The 18164-nt window shown below is 58.0% G+C and overlaps 1 protein-coding gene across 2 annotated transcripts in view; it reads right to left on the bottom strand.

Annotated features, from left to right (window-relative positions):
• Nucleotides 1-3603: 3603 nt before the first annotated feature.
• The window catches only part of PSTPIP1 (proline-serine-threonine phosphatase interacting protein 1), a 39815-nt gene continuing 25254 nt past the window's right edge, over nt 3604-18164 (bottom strand). For both annotated transcript variants that reach the window (XM_070045051.1, XM_060293537.2), the window contains 12 exons: nt 15795-15829; nt 15448-15554; nt 13054-13116; nt 12317-12415; nt 11326-11371; nt 10230-10309; nt 9534-9632; nt 8356-8452; nt 7725-7815; nt 5212-5267; nt 4884-5017; nt 3604-3911 (listed from right to left, as the gene is read on the bottom strand). In XM_070045051.1, the coding sequence (XP_069901152.1) occupies nt 3780-3911; nt 4884-5017; nt 5212-5267; nt 7725-7815; nt 8356-8452; nt 9534-9632; nt 10230-10309; nt 11326-11371; nt 12317-12415; nt 13054-13116; nt 15448-15554; nt 15795-15829 (1039 nt within the window). In that variant the 3' untranslated portion in view covers nt 3604-3779. The remainder of the gene's footprint in view (nt 3912-4883; nt 5018-5211; nt 5268-7724; nt 7816-8355; nt 8453-9533; nt 9633-10229; nt 10310-11325; nt 11372-12316; nt 12416-13053; nt 13117-15447; nt 15555-15794; nt 15830-18164) is intronic.

Below are 18164 nucleotides of genomic sequence, written 5' to 3'. Positions count from 1 at the left end.
ATGGGGTGCCCACTTGCTGGTGGTGACCTTGTTCTGGGCTTGTGCTGCTGCCTATATGATAGGCAGATATTCTGGTTCAGCCAGACGGAGCCTAACAGCTACCCCTGTGCTGAGGTTGCCAGGCCTGAGAATAGCTGTGGGAAGGTGGTTGGAGTTAAGTGTTAGACCCCAGTGGTGCATGTGTCCAGTTCGGTCAAATAGTGCATTGCTTCTCCTTTCCTCCTTGTCACCTTTGGGAAGGAATTACCGACATAACCAACACTCTCCAGAGGGCACGTTAAGTGAGGATGCTGTACCAAGCGCAAAGCTACTGTTGATTATAGCCAAGATTTGCTTTTAATTAGCGCTTATATCTAATTTTGAACTTTACAAGGATAGCAACTTACACAGGGGCTTATTGCACCCATCTTACTGATGATGATACTGAGGTCCAGAGAAGTTGTACCTTGCCTAAGACCACACAAGGAAGCATGAGCATGGATTCAGACCCTGATAGTCTGACTTCAGAGGCCATGCTTTTCCTCCTGCTCCATTCTGGCTTTGAGCAGCCCTCTGTCAAGAAGTGGGCCGCCGTTATTTATACACCCAATTACACACACACCAACAACCTCTTTATCTGTCACCATCTCCTCTGCTGGGAAGGCTGTCTGTCCAGCTGAGGTTGTGACCTGGTGCACAGAGATTGGAGAAGGCTGCAGAGGCAATGAATCTGACTTAGATTCATTCGTGGGTTTCTTTTTTCCTGGTATAAATTGTGACCCCAGAGTTGCTTTCAGTTCTATTCTCTGGCTGCCTAAATGACCGGAGTGCAGGCTCTGTTATCTAACACTCATTACTCATCACCCTCCAGGACTGTAGACACTGCGGCACCTGTCAGAGATGATGATAAATATCTAGGCCAAAGGTTTTTAAAAAAATCTTTGCAGTTGAATGGAATGCTCAATCAAGATGACAAGGTATTTTCAAGGAATAAATAAAGCACTGATAACCTAACTTTCTCCTCTTTTCTTTCCTCTTGGCCGCCCATATATGACCTGATGCCAATGGTCAGTCTGCTTGGCTGTCCTGCCTCTTCTGGGCCTTTGCTCAGACTTTGTTCCTGCTGCTACCCCTCCTCCACCTTCTAGTCCACCTGGGAAGGGAAATTGCTTCTCATCTCCTTCCTTTCCACTCTTTCCATTCCTGGCTCACATCCTGTAAGTTACCAAGTCCTGTTGATCTATATCCCTCGTTCTTCCAGAATTGCTCTCCAGCCCAGTTGCCACTTCCTGGAGAAGCCACCATCATCTCTGTGTTGGACAGCCTGCACCTGGTCTCCCGGTCCTACTCTTGCCCTACTCACTGTCTACCTTGTATCAGAGGGGCAATAGTGTCTCTGTACTACTTCTGGGGTGCCAGCACCCCCTTATCTTAGTACCCCCCCCCCATTTTCAAATACAGTGTCAGTCACACAGAAGTCATCAAAATACCTTGCTTGATTGAATTACTTCTGACAGCTCTCATATCTGGCTGTCCTGGGCAACGTTTCTGGCCCAGGCAAGCATTTGTGTAAGCAGGGCTTTAGTCACTGACTTCTCTCTCTCTCCTTCAGGGAGCATAAAACCAAGCACAAGTTTACATTTTTCTTTCCAAACATCCCTATTTATAAACCTCAGATGTGTCAGGGACCGGTATGGTCATTTGGTCAGTTCACTTGTACAATATGCTTTATAAAAGACAATTTATTTACATTTCAGGAAGGATTTAAGCCTCAGTCTGATTTTTTTCAGAGGCCCAAAGCCCTTTCCCACCCCATCTGCCATACACCCTCTGGCGGAAGCAGTGGTGGAGTGGCATCTAGCAGAGGGTAGTTGGAGCCGTGCTTCCAGGACCCTACCCTGCACCCAGGGGCTGCCCTGTGCCTTTTCACCTCTGCCTGGCCCCAGCATGAATAACACTGGGTGGAAACAACCCTTTCATGCTTTGTAGACTTTCGAGGTGTTCTCACACCTGAGTCTGAGGTCAGAGGCCACAGTCCGGCCATCCCCCTCCTTGACCAGGTGTCACGTTTGCTTAATCAAACCCACTTTTTTGCTTAAGTGATGAAGATAAGGGCATAAAGATGGACGTCTGCAATAAACAGAGGAACAGCCCTCTTTACCAGGCCCTCCTGGTCATCTTCCTAGGGCAGAGCTTGGTCAAAGCCCTCATTTTTGCTACTGTGGCATCTGATGTTTGCCTGAGCACGTGGAATGTTCCTCCGTTTGGCTGCCAGGTGGACGGCTGGCCAGGCAGAGCCAGGACCGGTGGGAAGCCACAGGTCCACGGCAGGCTTCCGTGGGTGCCATGAGCTCCCAGTCACAGAGATGTTGAAGCTGACAGGAGTGCCTGGTGCCCAGTCGTGCAGGAGGTCAGATCAGATTCCCCCAGAGTCTCTTCTAGTTCTAAATCCTGGAGAATTCAGTGATGCCCCTCGCTCCCTTCTCTGTCCCTGCCCATTGTGAGGCTGTCATCACAAGCAAGCAGGAGCAGAAAGGAACCCCCTCTTTCCTTTCCTGGAACAGCTTCCCCTTTTCCTTGGCTTATCTTGGTCACTTGTTCCCAGAAGCCTCAGGACTGCTTGGCACATCAGGACGTTTCCTGTACTGCCACCAGCTTTCTGGTCTATCTGTTCCCCTCCACCAGGTCAAGGGCCCCTTGAGTAAAGCCAGTGTCTGAGGCGTTCCTCCTCTTGTGCTCACAGTGGGTGGGCCACAAAGGTTAATGAACGAGCAAGCGAAGTGATGAAGTCCCAGGGAAGGTGGTCTATGGGGATAGTAACAGGCTCACTCAAGGTGTGCCCGGTGGAGGAGGCCCCCCCGGCATGTCTGGCCCTGAGTTGGGGCGGGCTGCTGGCCTGCTGTGCCGGCAGAGTGTTGGGGCTCCCACAGGCGAGCGCTGGGGAGGCCTAGGACTGCGGAGCGGCCGGTTCCCACTGGCTCTCCCCCTGCAGTCACTCCCCAGGCCCTTGGCGTGGCTGGAGCAGGGCCGTGGCAGGCCTTGGGCAGCAGTAGAAGTTACGTTTCTGGGGCCAAAAAGACAAAGGCCGGAGAGCACCAAGAGCGGAAGAAGAGCTTGGCCACCTCTGTGCCCAGGTCAGCCCGCATAGACTCCAGGCCTGCCTAAGCGACCATGCCACAGCCCCTCCGCCTCGGCAGACCTGTCACCTGTTTCCTGCCTGGAACTAAGCTTGGCTCATCCCCAGAACGTTCCAGGTGTCCCTCCTCCCTGTGCTCACACACCTGCCCTGTCCTGCTGCTCTTGCCTTCCCTGTGTTCTGTCTGCTGCTGCCCTGCTCTAGTCCCTCTGCCCCAGGAAGCCTGGTCTCCCCATCCCAGCTGTCCCAAGCGTCTCCTTGCCCCTACCCCCGTCCTCCCTGACCGCTGCGGCCTTCTCCCATTGCCTGCTGTGAATATGTCTCCGTGGCAGTTCCCCGGGACCCAGGGCTAGGGTACCTCCCCATCCCCAGCAGACCAGGGACAGACCCGAGCTGGGGCCTCAGTGACAACACTGCAGGTGGGGAGCTCTGCTCTCCTGGGCTTCTCCCCTCCTTTGCCTCCTCCGAATTGAGCACTTGGACACGGGTGCAAGGAGGAAAAAGAGCGCTCCTTTATTCCCTGTGGGAAGGACTGCTCGGGAGCAGCCGGTACCTTTCCTGAGGGTAGGCTCTGTCTTGAGGCCCCTGCGAGGCCAGGGCAGTGGTGGGGGCACTGCTGGCCCCGTGGACAGGACAGGTCCAGGCGGGGGCTACTGCCCCTTCCTTAAAGCTTCTCCAGGTAGGAGCCAGGGACAAAGCCACGCTGCCCGTTCCGTTGCACTGTCCACCAGCCATCCTCCCCTTCCTGGATGACCTCCAGGATGTCCCCCGCAGAGATGTTCAGCTCGTCGGAATTCTGGGCAAGAGAATGAAAACGCATCTGGCTGAAGTGGGCCTGCTGGGAGGGCCTTTGGTCAGGCGTTCCCCCAACCCCAGGCAGTAAATGCCAGCCTGTCTCCCAGATGGGCTGTCAGCTGAGACATGCTGGCCTCCTGGGGCTGCAAGACACGGCCACTCTGGGCTAAGGCAGCCCTGGAGACATAGGGTGTGGGGTGCCTCGTGGGGCTCAGCCTCTTGTCCCCTCTGGTTTGTCATTGTGGGCCTCCCACACAACCTGGGGCTTCTTCCCCTGCTTCACCTCCCTGCCGCTCCCTTCTTCCCCTCCCTGCTTCAGACGCTGCAACCTAGCAAGTCAGGTGTGTTTGCCACGCCCGCACCTCTGCTAGCCCTTGCCATACAGGCACACCATCATTCTCCTGGGCTGTCTCCCTGTCCAGGGACCAGGCTTCGGGAGTCAGTGCAGCCCGCCGAGCCCCGAGGAGATGCTTGGCCTCAGTCCCAGTGGATCTGGAGTCCAGCTCTGTACTCCCTCACCTCAAACTGGGAGCAGATTAGACTCTTTGGGGATCTGGGCACAGCTGCCCTGTGGCTCCTTTACTCATCCTCCCCTTGTGGGCTTCAGAAAATCAACCCCGGCACAGCTGAGGGCCTCGTTCCAACCATGGCTTGTTCTGGGCGCCCGTGGTCACGGAGAACAAGGCCCTCACCTGTGGGTGCAGAGCCTGATCCTCAGACCACTTCCTCAGATAGCTGCAGCTCTGCCAGCTGCTGCACACGTGCACACCTGCCTGTATACCGCATGTGCTTGTGACCAAGGCCCTTGTGCCGTTCATCAGCTTTCACTCAGCACGTCCGCACTGGGCCCCTCCCAAAGGCCAGGTGCTGTTCTAAGGGCACCCACCCCAGCCCACTCAGTGCATGTGCCTACGTGTGAGCACACCCTTGGGCATGCTGGTGCCCTCCCAAGGAGGGGAGGGCGGGGCCTCACCTGGGCTGTGTAGTCATAGAGCGCCCTGTAATCCTGGGCTGGCAGGGTGTGGGGTCCTGGCGCCTCCTGCACAGCGATGGCGGCATAGACACCCTCATTCCGATCAGAGGTGGGAGTCAGGGTCTCTGTGGAGGCTGAGAGCAGGGTGAGGCTGGCACCCGCCCCTTACAAAGAACAGTGGTCCCTGGAGGCCCCCCCGACGTGGAGCTTCCCCAGACTTGGCCCAGCCTCTTCCCAACCCCTAACCTCCCAGCTGTTGGAAGGCCCATCTGTGCCAAGTAGGCATCCTCCCCTTCACCGCAGGTTGACAGTTGTCACCCCCAATTACCTGCAGAAGCTGCTGACGATGTTGTTTTGGGACTTCCATGCAGCAGCCCAGAGAACCTGGGGACAGGGAGGAAAGCAGGTGAGTCAGGGTGGGATGGGGGGAGTAGATGAGGCAGGGAGCCCACAGGGCTCCAGGGCTGGGGTTGCCCCTAGCCTCCAGGCACAGATATGATTTATGGGGTGCCCCTCACCATGAGGACTCCCTAAAGAGTGGTCCAGTGGCTCTTGCCCAGCCGCACTCTCTCAGTCCCTCACCCTGTAGACGTCTTCTCAGTACCTGCTCCCTGCAGGGCCTAAATGGGGGCTCTAAGACCTCTGTGCTCCAGGGCCCAGGCCCTACACCCACCAGGCCCCTGCTCCAGCCTCCCCCATGGGCAAAGGAGCTGCCCCCTAGAGCTTGGCCCACTCACACCTCGCTAGGACCTTCACCAGCCTGGGCAGCCCAGCCGCTCCCCGACCACACAAAGTGAGGTCCAGGAGGCAGTGCTAGGCTAATTCACCCCTTCCTTCGTGCCTGGCTCAGACCTGGACTGAGCTGGACTCATGGAAGTTTGTTGAATAAAAGAGAGAAAAAAAAGGCAAGAATCAAGAGGCAGAGGCAGACACTGGGGTACCTAGTAAGGAACCAGATGTGGGTGCCCCGAAGCAGACAGTGCTAAGGGCTAAACGAGTAGAGGCTGATGCTACTTCCCCTGATCAGGAAAGGCTTCCTGGCCTGTTGGGGTCAAGCCAAGTCTGCAAAGACTCAGCTTTATCAGGTAGAGACTGGAGTGCAAGGCATTGCCGGTGAATGGGAGAGGAGTGCAAAGGTGCAGATTGTACAGACAGAGGAATTTGGGAAGCGGAGTGGACCAGTTTGGGGTGTATAGGAGATAAGACTGAAATAGGGACAAGGCCAGACCCCCCAGGGGTCTTGAGTGCCCAGTAAGGGGCTGGGCCCGTAGGAGGCTGCCCTGTAGTGCCAGGTGGGACACAGAGACCTTTCCCAGGGTGGGAGAATCCGGGACCCCCGCCCCCTTGCAGGGTTTGTGGAGCTGAGGGCCCAGGATGGAAACACATGGACAGGCATGCATGGACTTGGCACACGTGGGAAGGCCTGATGCTACCTTGGGCCCTGTAGACTTGGTGCCTGTGGCATTCCTGCCCCTGCCAGGTAGGGTTAACCCAGCAGGGCTGGGGCTGGAGGAGCAGCTCGTCGAGGCTGTGTGTGCCAGGGCTGTCTGCGCTTTCGACTCCGTTCCTCCGTCCACTCACTTCCTGGCCAGTGGCCCCTGCCCCTCCCCAGCCCTGCCTGGCTTCTGGTCCCCACACGGTGGTCCCTGCCTGTCCCCTGCAACAGCCAGGCCTCTGCTTGTGCGACCTCTTTCCCTCTTTATCTTTCATCCTCATCAGACCCCTTTCTGTCCTTTCTTGATACTGCCCCAGGTGAGCTCTTCTGTCCTGTTGTTTAAGTGACCACCTGTGTTGGGATCTGGGTCCTCACTGGGAGTGCAGGGAGGTCTGAGTCCCCTAAGATTTTGGAATGATAGCGAGGGTAAGAATGCCCTTCTCCTGGGGTTCTTACTTTCTCAGGGTTCCCAGAGGAGCATGCCATGGTGCCCACAAGCCTCTGCCTCCCAGGAGCCTTCCTGCAGGGCAGCTCCAGAGGCCTCAGAAATGAGCTGTCCTCAGAGGACCGGGAGCCCGTCACCTCCACCCCACCCGCCTCTCAAAGGCAGGGCCTTCTCTGCAGTGGGTTGGAGGGAGGGAGGAGGTCACAGAGGCCTGGGGGGTGGGGGTGGGGCGCAGGCACCATATGAAGCCCATGGATGCTCCTAGATGTGCACAGTTGGGGAGCTCAGGGAACTGGCTCCTGGGCAGGGGGGCTCCCTGAGCAGGCCATGGCGCTCCCAGTGGGCTGTCACCATCGTCACCCAAGGCCTGAACCAAGAGGGTCCTTAGGTCTGAGTCTGCCCCCAACACGCATAGGCCCCGGGCCTAGAGGAGGTGTGTGACTTGTGCAAGTGACACGCTGGGGCCTGACACCAGGACCCTGGCACCTACCACAGCCAGGCCAGGGAAGGGGCCCTGGAAAAACCTGGAGAATTCTCCAAGAGTACTGGCTGTAGGGCCTTCTCCTATGCTCTGATCCCGTGCCAGTGGGAGAGGGTTGCCACTGCAGCCTGACTGTCCAAGGCTCCAACCAGGCTAGCAGCAGAGCCCAAGGGGTCAGCCAGCCTGGGGTTTCCCTGGAGCTCTGAGCATAGTCGCTAGTGAATAAGGGGGCTGTGATTCTTTAATGCCTAGGTCCCCTCGGGCTGAGGGTGTCATGAGATTAGATTGAACCTGTCTTGTCCCCGAAGAGTGCCCAGCACCTAAACCCTGGCACCAGGCACATAATAGATGCCCAATAAATACATGTGGAAGAGCCAGTTGCAGGAGGAGAGGCTGGCCTCCCTCCCTGGCAGCCCCCGTTCCCCACCCCCGGCCCCACCCTCTGTATCCTGTCCGGCTGGCACCCAGCAGGCGGCTCACCTCTTTATCATGCCACAGGACGGCTGAACACCAGGGCTGCTGGACAACGGGGCAACCTCCCGATCATAGTAGTTCTGGTAGGGCACCGGAGCTGCAGGCAGCAAGCGCATGAGGCCCAGGGTGGCAAGGGCAGGGCAGGCAGGACCTGTGCCACTCGGCACCCCATCCTCTCCCCATCCGGAGACCCAGACTGGGGCCCCACCTTACCATCCTTGCCCTGGCCACCTTGGTGCTTGAGGACGGGGCCCGCTCCCTTCCTAGAGATATCTCACTGTGGGCAGCACCAAGACCGAATAGTCTAGACTCAGGATTTAGTGGCACCAAGCAGGCTGGAGCAGGTGCTCTGGAGAGGCTTCCTGCCTCTGTCCCCATCCTCATCTCCCCCTCCAGTGTCAGTGTTCTTAAGCTCTGCTCATCCTCTATCTTGGATGAGGCGGCAGGCTAAGGACCCAACCAGGGGACTGCACTGTCCCTGACCCCTTCCCCGGGCCTGGCCAAGGCTTCTCCACCCAGAAAGGAGCTGTGAGCCACCCCAGTTCCGTCCTGGCAGCTGAGGCTCAGAGAACCTGGGCCAGGCCGAGGGAAGGCGGGCCTGGACCCAGAGGCTGCGCTGCCAGTACGTGGGCCTCACCTGGGGGCTCAGTGCCCGTGCTCTTGGCCTGGATGAAGCTGTCTATGTCGGCATCCACACTGCAGCCTTCTAGCGTCACTCGCACCTCTTCGTAGAGCTGGGGGCAGGAAAAAGCAGAGGCTGAGGGGCCAGGCCTCACCTCCATGCCCACATTGTCAAGCCTGCCCCCACTTCGGGTCTGAACTCTGACCAGGGGCCTTGAGGTGTAACTGCCCCAGGCCTGCCTGAGGGGTTAGAGCCCTGGCTGACAGCTTCTCCTGTTTCCGGAACACCTACTGTGCACAAGTTCCTTTGCAAGGGATTTACCCCACTCCTGTTCTCTGAGGTAGACACTGCTTCCTCATTTTACAGATGAGGAAATTCAGAGGAGAGTGACTTGCCCAAGGTCACAAAGCAGGAATTCAGTGTGCTGGGCTTTGGATCCGGTATGAGAGGATTCAGAGCCCACACTCCTTCCTCCGCTACAAGGAGGTCACCAGGTGGGCTCAAGTCATTTGGAGAGAAAACCCCCAAAACTCCTCACCCCATAGGCAGAAGGGATTAGGCAAGTAACAGCAGTGGGCATCAGGGAGTCAGGGCTGCCATGAGAGAGGGAGCTTATGGCTCTAGGACTGCAAGGCCCCTGGCAAGGGAGGTGGCGGCCCCTCTCTGCTGAGGAGGACCCACCCAGCCCACCAGGCATGTAGAGCTCAGTAAGGGGGAACCAGGACACCCTGGAGATGTCTAGAGACAGAAGAGGGACCGGACCTTGGCTCTTGCAAGCGCCAGGCCTGGAGCAGGGCAACTGAGGGTCCCCCAGCCTCTCTGCAAACCTCTGAGGTGCTGTGTCCACCTCCCTTCCCCATCCCAGCAGAGGGAGCATGTGCTCTGTGGCTCTGATAGCAGAGCCAAGGCCTTGGAGCAGGGGTGAGCAGAGAGGGCAGATGCCAGGGTAACCACAAAGCCCAGTCTGCAGGCAGAGAGGCTGTGGCCCTTTGTGGTACTGAGCTCCCTGTACTCGGGGCCTGGGGCAGCGGCTCAGCGCTGAGGTCGGAGACCCCCGAGGCCAGGGCTCGGACCACAGAGGACTAGGTATTTGCTGACAGGCTCAGGTGGACCTGGGTGTGCCGTTGCTAGGAGGCTGACCTTTCCTCACGCCCCCCTCCCACTCCCTACCCCTCCCTGCCCTCAGCCCCTACCTCATCATCCTTGACGCACTGCATAGAGAGCTGGTTGCAGTGCACCCACAGAGCATTGCGGAGGATGGTCAGCCGGTCAAACTCTTGCAGCTGAAAGGCCTGGGGGAGAAGCGGGGGCGGCGGGGGCTGCTGCAGGGCTGGGCCAGGCCAGGCCCCACTCAGCTCAGCTGGGGCTGACCAGCCAGACCCCTTCTGCTGAAGCCAAGCCGAAAGGAAAGACTTCCTGGGCATCCCCACCCCCACCTCTGTGCTAGCTCCTGAGGCTTCTGGGGAGGGAAGTTGAACTGCGTGTGGGCTTCCTGCCCCGTCCTTCCTCCAGGTGTGGGGGAGTGTACCCCTGGGGAGTGTCTTAAGAGGAGCCCTGGACCCCGAACCCTGTCTCCCAGGCCCTGCTCATCAGCAGAGCCCAGGGAAGCTATGGGTTTTGTCTGAGCCTCAGTTTCGGCTTCAGCCAAAAGGGGTGAAGGATGCCTGCCTGCAAAAGGGGACCCAGAGCACAAAGCCAGGCGGTGAGCTCCCCGGGGGCAGGGACCCAGCACAGGGCCTGTGGAGTGAGTGGATGAGTGAATGAATGAAGGAATGATGCCTTTCCCGCAGCACTGCCTCTTTTCCCCCCCGTGAAGCGGCGGGAGCGGGGACGGGCGTCCCTCCCATTTCGTAGCTCGGGAAGCAGCCTCCACGCCGGGAGTGTCTCACCTCACAGGTGGTCCGGTGCTCCTGCTCCCACTCGCCCCGCACCTTCTCCAGCTGCTCGATGTTCTGCCTATACACGCGCTCTGGAAGCACAGGCAGTCCTTGGGGAGGCCAGTGGCCTAGACACCCCCCACAGCCACCCCTTTGCTCCTGCAGTGCCCCTGCCCAGAGTGCCCTCCTCCTCCTTAGAGAGACCTGCCCTGGCTGCTGGTGCTACATCTGAACGCTCGTAAGGGCCACCCACTGTGCTACTGCCCTTAGGGTGACTCTCAGCTCCCCCTGTGGTCCAGCTGCCTGGGGCTGGAGCAGAGCCTCATACACCCAAAGTCAGAATCTGGGCCTGTCACCATCCCCAGGTCCCACCGTCTCACTTTCCAGATGGGAAACAGGCTCAGAGAGGGCAGCCCTGGAGGAGGGGTGAAGGGGAGCATTGGGAGCTATCGGGCTGGGAAGCCAGCAGGCTTGGACGATGACCTCTGTGCCCCCAGCCAAGGGAGCAGCTGGGTCCTGGGAAAGGCAGCGCTAGCAGGAGGGAGAGCCTTCCCAGGGAAAGGGAGCAACGGAAAGCTCTCTGTCCTAGGAGTTGTGTCAGCAGAGATAGGGGTGTTGGGGTCTTCTGGCATCAGGAGAAGGATAGAGGAGACAGAAGCCCAGAGAAGGCTCTGATGGGTTTCAGTGTATGTAAGAGAGAGGTATGTGCGATGAGTGGGCCTGTCTCCCTTGATTGTGGCTGTGAAAGTCCTGGGCCCTGGAGCCAGATGGCTTGCGTTCAAATACAGTTACTACCACTTATTGGCTGTGTGACCTTGGGCAAGTTAATTAACCTCTCTGTGCCACAGTTTCCTCGTCTCTTAAAAAAAAGGGGATAGTAATAATGACCACCTTGCAGGATTGTTGTAAGTGTTAGTTAAAACATGCAAAGCACCAAGAACAGTCTTGGCAAATGTGAGAAAACGAATGGTTTCGTTTTACTTGCATAAGTATGGAAATGAGAGTGATGAGCGTGACTGTGTCCCCAGGGTGAAGGCAGTGTGCTGTGGGGGAAGGGATGTCCAAGCCACCCTACCCCCTAGGCTGAGGAGGTGGGCTAGCCACGTACCTGCCTCCATGGCTGAGTCCTTGCACTGCTTGGCTTTGTTCTGGCTCTGAAGAGACAGAGGGAAAGCAGCATTGAAGCCCCGCCCCCGGGAACCTCCCAGCCCAGCCCTTGGGCTCCGAGTTTCCCTGGACAACCCTGAAGGGACTCTGTCATCCCCTCTCTGGCCACACAGGGGGACACTCAGGAGCCAACTGTGGGCAAGTTCCATCATTAACTCCAGCCTCACCCTACAAGGGCCCACAGCCTGGTTCCAGTAAAAAAGGAATAAAACAGAAACCTGCACTTCATGCAGGTACATGTGAAAACTAGATGTTGAGACCTAAAGGGAGAAATGTAGACCAGGGGCCGGGCCCTGGGGCCCCACGCCCACTGCTGAACCCACTGGCTGAGGCTGGAGCTCTGTCCCTGACTTGCTGCCACCAACTCACCTGCAGGCCCCTGCCCTCTCTGGGCCTCAGCTTTCCTGTCTGTGCAATGGGCAAAATGTGTTCTTGAGCCCTGGCATCTCTGACACTCCCACCCTGGCCAAGAGGCCAGAGTAGTCAAGAGCTTGGTTTCTGGACAACCTGGGTTTGGGTCCTTTCTCTGTTTCTGCCTGGCCCTCAGACCTTGAACAAGTCACTTACCATCTCTGGGCCTGTTTCCTGTGACATGGGCCTACTGAGCCCTTCTCCAAAGGGTTGTGTGAGGGTTAGCATCTGCTCTCATTGCCCTGTGAGCTCTGGGCCTGGGCTGCAGTGGGCCTGCTCTGAGGAGTGGGTCCTTGGGTGCAGCCTGGAGATGGCAAAGGGGATCAAGCTGACTGTCTATCTAGACCCTGAGATTCTAGGAAACCCATTTCACAGACAGAGGGAGGAAGGTTCAGAGCGAGGTGAGCAGCCAGGATATCCCAGATGCAGACCTTGCCTTGGAGTGTCTGTGGCACCCCTTCCCTCCCTCCCCGCCCTGCCCCAGCCCTGTGACACCACATGGCCTCAGGGGCTCCACGCACCTTCTCCACCTGCTTCTGTTGACCATTGGTGCTAATGCGCTCGAAGGCCTGCTCGGCGTCGTCTGCATCTCGGCACTTCTGCTCATATGTCTTCTTGGACTGGGGGGGTGTGTGTGGAGGGGCGTGACTTGGGGGCCCCAAGTGAGGCTCCTGAGCCCAACCTCCCTTCTCCCTGTTGGGGGCTGTGGATGGGTTGGGGGCCTCCTCACCAGGGACAAGGATTTGGGGGTCCAGAATGGAGATGGAGAAGGGAGTCTTGTTCCCAGGCCCCTTCCCAGTGGGGACAACGTAGCCCTGCCCACAGCCCCGGCCTCTTCAGAGGTGTGGTCGCATCAAACCGCCAGCAGGGCCCTTAAAATGCCATGCGTCATCACGATGCCAGCCTCCGCACACGTGGTGGAGCTATTTTTCTCCTTACTCAGTGAACTAGGAGACACAGCTCAGGGGTCCCTTCTCCCTCTGCCCCTGGAGTCCCCAGCTGACAGCCTGGATGACCCTGTAGACCGCTGTCCGGGACTGGCTGCTTGCCCATCAGTCAGGAGCCCCCCAAGGTCAGGCCGTGGGCCAATCTGCATGGCACCCTGGGAGCAAGTGCAACACCAAGAACCCGACAGGCCACTGTGCCTGTTGCTGGATGGAGGCCTGAGGCATCCCTGTCCCAGGTGCCCAGTCCAGGGCTCCTGGCATCCACACCCTGAGCCCTGCCACCCCTCCAGGCCTAAGACCCCAGCGCTCACCTCCATGGCCTTCTTGTGGAGCAGCAGCTTGCTCTTCTGGACACGGTCCATGATGGCCTCATACTGCAGGGGACGTGAGGCTCTGAGCTTGGGGCGTGGCCTCAGGACACTCTCTTAGGTCCAGAGGACGGGGTGTCCTTGGGATGAGGCCCAGCATTCCTTCCTGGCTCTGAAGGGGGTGGTGACAAGATGCCCTCCCTCTCCCTCAGCCTGCTCTTTCACAACTACTGCTCAGAACAGAAAGCTAGAGGAACCCGGGGCATGGATACACATGGTGTATCCTCTCCCTGCAGACCCCAGCCAGGACTTGGTCTCTTGCCCGGGAATACCCAACCTACCTACGTGCACATGCGCACACGCACGCACGCTGTCCTTCACTCACAAGCCTCTGTACCCACTCAAAGCCATCATACCCCGTGTACCCACGCGGGCACACACACGCACACAGAGTTACACACACACACACACATAAGTAAACGTCAACAGGCCCCCACGCTCCCCCTTGCATATACACAAGGCCTTCACAGAGCAACCTCAGACACCACTCACAAGTACACATACGTACACTCTCCCATGTCCGCCACACACAGCCATGGGCCCTGTGTACACACCCCAGACTTGGTCATGGTCACCCACTGGTGCACACGGGGCCCCTGCACCTCCACCTCGCCTCCCAGGCTCCTTGTACAGATGGAGAGGATGGAACTCGGCCTGGACAGAGATTGGCTCTAAGGATAATGGGAAATGAAACACCTCTCGTGTTGGGGCTGGAGCCGGTTCGTGCCTAGGGTCTCAGTGGGGCCGGTGCCAGCGGGGAGACCTCGAGAAGCCACCTGGTCACACACACACACACACTGAAACACATGCACATGCTCACAGGTGTGCAGAGGTGTCCTCTCATTCTCCTGGGTGCACACCCACGTCCATACATGCACACGTGTGCACACACACCCAGGCAGCCTTCCCCGCACACTACATCACGGCTGTCCTTCGCTTGTGGGAGCCCTGATCACACCCTGGAACTGTCCCTCTGTCCAGAACAGCTTTTTCAGACATCACAGCCCCACTGGCCACAGGAAAGCTCTAAACAGCCATCCTGGGGCCTTGCTGTCACAGTAGATGCTCTGCAAGCAAGTCCCAGCTCAGAGGGGTCGCCTGCTGCAGCTGCTTAAGGCTGGGCCAACTTCTGGGGCTGGCTTGGAGGACCCACTGTCTGCTCAGGAACCCAAATTTAGAATCGTGAAAGCCTGAGGCCCCAGCTGGCCAGATGGGCAGACAGGGAGTACAGCCACACTAAATTTCTGGGGCCAGAGCTACTAATCGGAGCCAGCACCCTGCCTGTGAAGACTGCAAGGGGCCTAGTTCTGGGCTGGGTCCCCCAAAGCTTGGGAGGTGGATGTAAGTGTCCCATCGCACAAGAGGGAAACAGGCACAGAGAGGGTAAGTGGCTTGGCCGGGACACCCAGTCCCAGCCTGGCCCCAGCCATGAACTGTTGCCTTCTGTCCCTTCACAGCTCAGTTGTGTGGAATTTCCCATTTTCAGTTCTTTGGACAGTTTACAATAATGCTTCCTCTCCAAGCAAGAAGTGCTCCTGTGCCCTGGCCTCTCCCACCCTGTCTAAGGCACCACGCTCATCACTAAGGCCCTGAGAGGCTGATCATGTGTCCGTACCTGCCTTCCCAGAGGGCCACGTGCTCAGCCAGTCAGAGAGTCTCAGGCTTGGGAGGGGGCCCTGGGACACAGGGGTCACCAAGCCCACCTCCCATCCAACCTCTGCAGCTTCCCTGACAAGTAGCCTCCAGCCTCTGTTTGTATACCTCCCATGATGGGGACCTCAGTTCCTCTCCATGCAATCCCTCCATCTAGGGACAGCCATACCCTACAGATGGGTGAACAGTACCTTTGGATGCTGAGGTAGGCTCGGCAGCCCCCACTCCCCACAAGCTCTGTCTGTTCCCCTCAGCCTCAGGCAGCCCTGCAGAGTGGCTGCAGTGACTGACTCCCAAGTCTTCCTTTTTCCCAGGTAAACAGCCCTGATCCTTGGGCTCAGGACCAGTTTCTGGTGACTCCTCAACTTAGGTTGCCTCCTTTGGATACCCCCAAGCTGTCATGGACCCTCTATAGCCTGTTGTGGTAGGATGATCAAAAAGACCAAGGTCTTTCCCTCTTCCTGGCCTGAGACAGCACAGGGGGAAGACCCCCAGTGGGGCTTTCAGGCCCGAGAGCTGGGCCCTGGTCCCAGTACCAGGTGTCTGTCCACAGCCCCCTCTCCTCCTTCAAATCGCCATCACCCGCAAGCCTGGGGTGCTGCCCATCGGGAGAGCCCGTCCCCTACTGCCTCCACAGCAACAACAGCCACCGCCCACTCGAGGCCCATCCCCACGCCCCCTTACCTTCCTCCTCTGCTCCTTCTGCCTCTCACGAAACTCCTCCAGGCTCCGCAACTCCTCACGCAGGGCCAGGGCCAGCTGGATGTGGGCGCTGCCCACGTTCTCCATTTCTGGGGGTGGAGTAAGGACAGTGGTCCCCGGTGTCAGACCTGGTGGGCCCCAGCCACTCACATATTTGCCCCTGCCTGGGCCAGCCCACCCCAACCCCACAGCTCATCTCTGTCACCCCCAAGTCCTCCACCAGCCTCAACTCCTGGCCAGCATCCATCCATCCCCAACGGTGGGGGATCTGGTGTTCCCAGAAGGTCCTGTCACCCTGCAGCCTGGAGTGGGGAGCAGGCGGGACTTACGCTGCTTCAGAGAGTCAAAGGAGGCCCTCAGGGAGCTGCAAAACAGAAAGACCAGGGTCAGCAGGAGGACAGTGCAGGGGAACCTGAAGTCCTGGCTGGGCCCGGGGACTTTTATTTTGGTGGGAGAGCCCTGGCTTACTCACACACACTGACCTAGATCCCAGGGACCCTCTAGCCAGACTGTGAGCATCCGCTCAGAAATCAAACCTCCCACTGTGACAGAATGCTCTTGGCTTCTGCACATCTTCAGGGCCCTGCCTTGAAGCAGGAGAGGGTGGGGTTCAGACCTGGCAGGTGGCCTGAGGACATTTTGGAGGGGGCTGTGGGGGAAGAGGGGGACAAGCAGGGCAGAGGTGATGGAGGGGAGAGATGTAGGGGCCTTCGGACAGGATGAATAGGAGGTACAGGTGAGGACAGTGAGAAACTGAGGGGCTCCCTGGTCCCTGGCTAGGTGGCTGGGTAGATGGTGGTGACACCTCTGAGAGGGGCCCAGGAGGGAAAATGGGGAGTTACTTTAGGGTGCACTAAGCTTGGGGTGCCTGAGAAAACCCAGTAGGAGGAGTCAGGAGGCACCAGGTGGCCAGTCTGAAGCAGACATGCAGACACTGCCCACTCCAGAGAGGGCACCAAGGAGAAAGGAAAGGGAAGGGGCTGGCTGGGCATAGGAGGTGTGAGGGGGTTACGCCCAAGGGTAGGGTTGCCAGATGGAGCAAATAAAAATACAGGCCACCCAGCTAAGTTCAAATTGCAGATAAACAACAAATCGTTTTTGAATGTCAACATGCCCCATGTAATATTTGGAACACACGTAAATTTTAAAAATATTTGTTGTCTATCTGAAATTTAACGGGGCATTCTATATTTTACCTGGCAGTCCTGCCAGGGGGCTGTTTCCCAGAGCTACCAACGGAGTTGAGATCTGAGCAAAGATGTCGGAGCCCACTCAGGGCCCAGTCTTGTCTGCTGCTCAGAGCAGGACTGACGGTAAAGTGCCTCTCCTCAGCCCATCAGCTCTCAGGGGCAGGGGCCTCTCAGAGGAGTGAGCTCCCCCCCTGGCAGAGGAGGGAGGTGACTTGGAATCCCAAGCTAGGAACCTGGGTAGGGGCTTCCTGCTCTGGACTCCCAGGTGCGTTAGAAGCAGACCCTGGAGCCAGACGGCCTGAGTTCAATCCAGGCTCTGCCACTGACTCTCCGTATGACCTTGGGCAAGTTACCTAGCCTCTCTGTGCCTCAGTTTCCCCTTCTGTAAAATGGGGATAATAGCACAAACAGAATGGTTATGAGGATTAAATGAATGTATATGTATAAAGCACCTCTGAGCTGGTGCAAAGAAGATGCTTTACAAGGGTTGCTGTTGTGCCACCCTCCCCTGAGCCCACTACTGCACACCCTGACCTGGGGGTCCCCCAGGTCTCTTAACCTGACCTGAGCTGTAGCTCCAAAATGCCCCACCTAAGGGCTTACTGCATGCCCCCCCTTATCAGAAACCCCCACTGGATTTGCCTTCAGGTAGGGGGTCCCCTTGAGGCAGCCCCATAGATTGGGCTCCTTTCCCCCCCACTCCCTGCAGTCCTGTGGGTACCAAGACTCCAAGTGCACAGAGACGGTGTGCAGAGGTTGCAGATTGGCCCTGAAGTGAGGCTTGTCTATCTCAAGGGTAAAATTCTCTGCCTGTGTTTATGGCCCCTTAACTCCCCCCTCACCAGGACGCCTGAGGAGCCACAGTCAGTCGAGGCCTATAGGGGATCTGAGGCCCGAGTGTGGCCAGGCTTGCTGGGGTCACACCCAGGCAGCGGCGAGGATCCTGTTGCTGGCCTCATCCTGCTGCAGCCCATCCAGCCTCTCTGCGGAGCAGCGCTCCCGCCCACTGGTGGCCATATGGCCACATGACACCCAGTGAGACAGCCCTGCCCACCCGCCTGCATTTCCCCTCAAGCCTTGCAAGGCAGGCTTCACAGGGGGAGCTCCCTCCTCCCATGGGGACAGTTAGGGAAACTGAGGCCATGGAGGAGCAGCAGACCAGCAGCAGCAGCATCACCTGGGAGTTTGTTAGAAACGCAGATTTCAGGCTCCACCCCAATCCTCCTGAAGCGGAAGCTTGGAAGAGGGGCCCAGCACACTGTGTTTTAACAAATCTGCAGGTGCTGCTGATGTACGTTCAAATGCTGGCCTAAATTATGTGATCCTCACACCTCTGCCAGGCAGGGAGGGTACCATCATTATCCGCATTTTACAGGTGAGAAAAACAAGGGTCAGAGAGGTAAAGAAACCGACCATGGCCACACAAGTGGAGAGAGCCGGAGCCTTCTGCTTCTTACCAGAGGAAGGAAGGGGCGATTGCCATGGTGACCCCACCTGCCCTGGCGGGGG

Source organism: Globicephala melas, chromosome 2 (assembly GCF_963455315.2).
Source record: "Globicephala melas chromosome 2, mGloMel1.2, whole genome shotgun sequence".
Lineage (NCBI taxonomy): Eukaryota > Metazoa > Chordata > Mammalia > Artiodactyla > Delphinidae > Globicephala > Globicephala melas.
The sequence above is the reverse complement of the archived record's forward strand: the minus strand, read 5'-3'. Positions and strand labels throughout refer to the sequence as shown.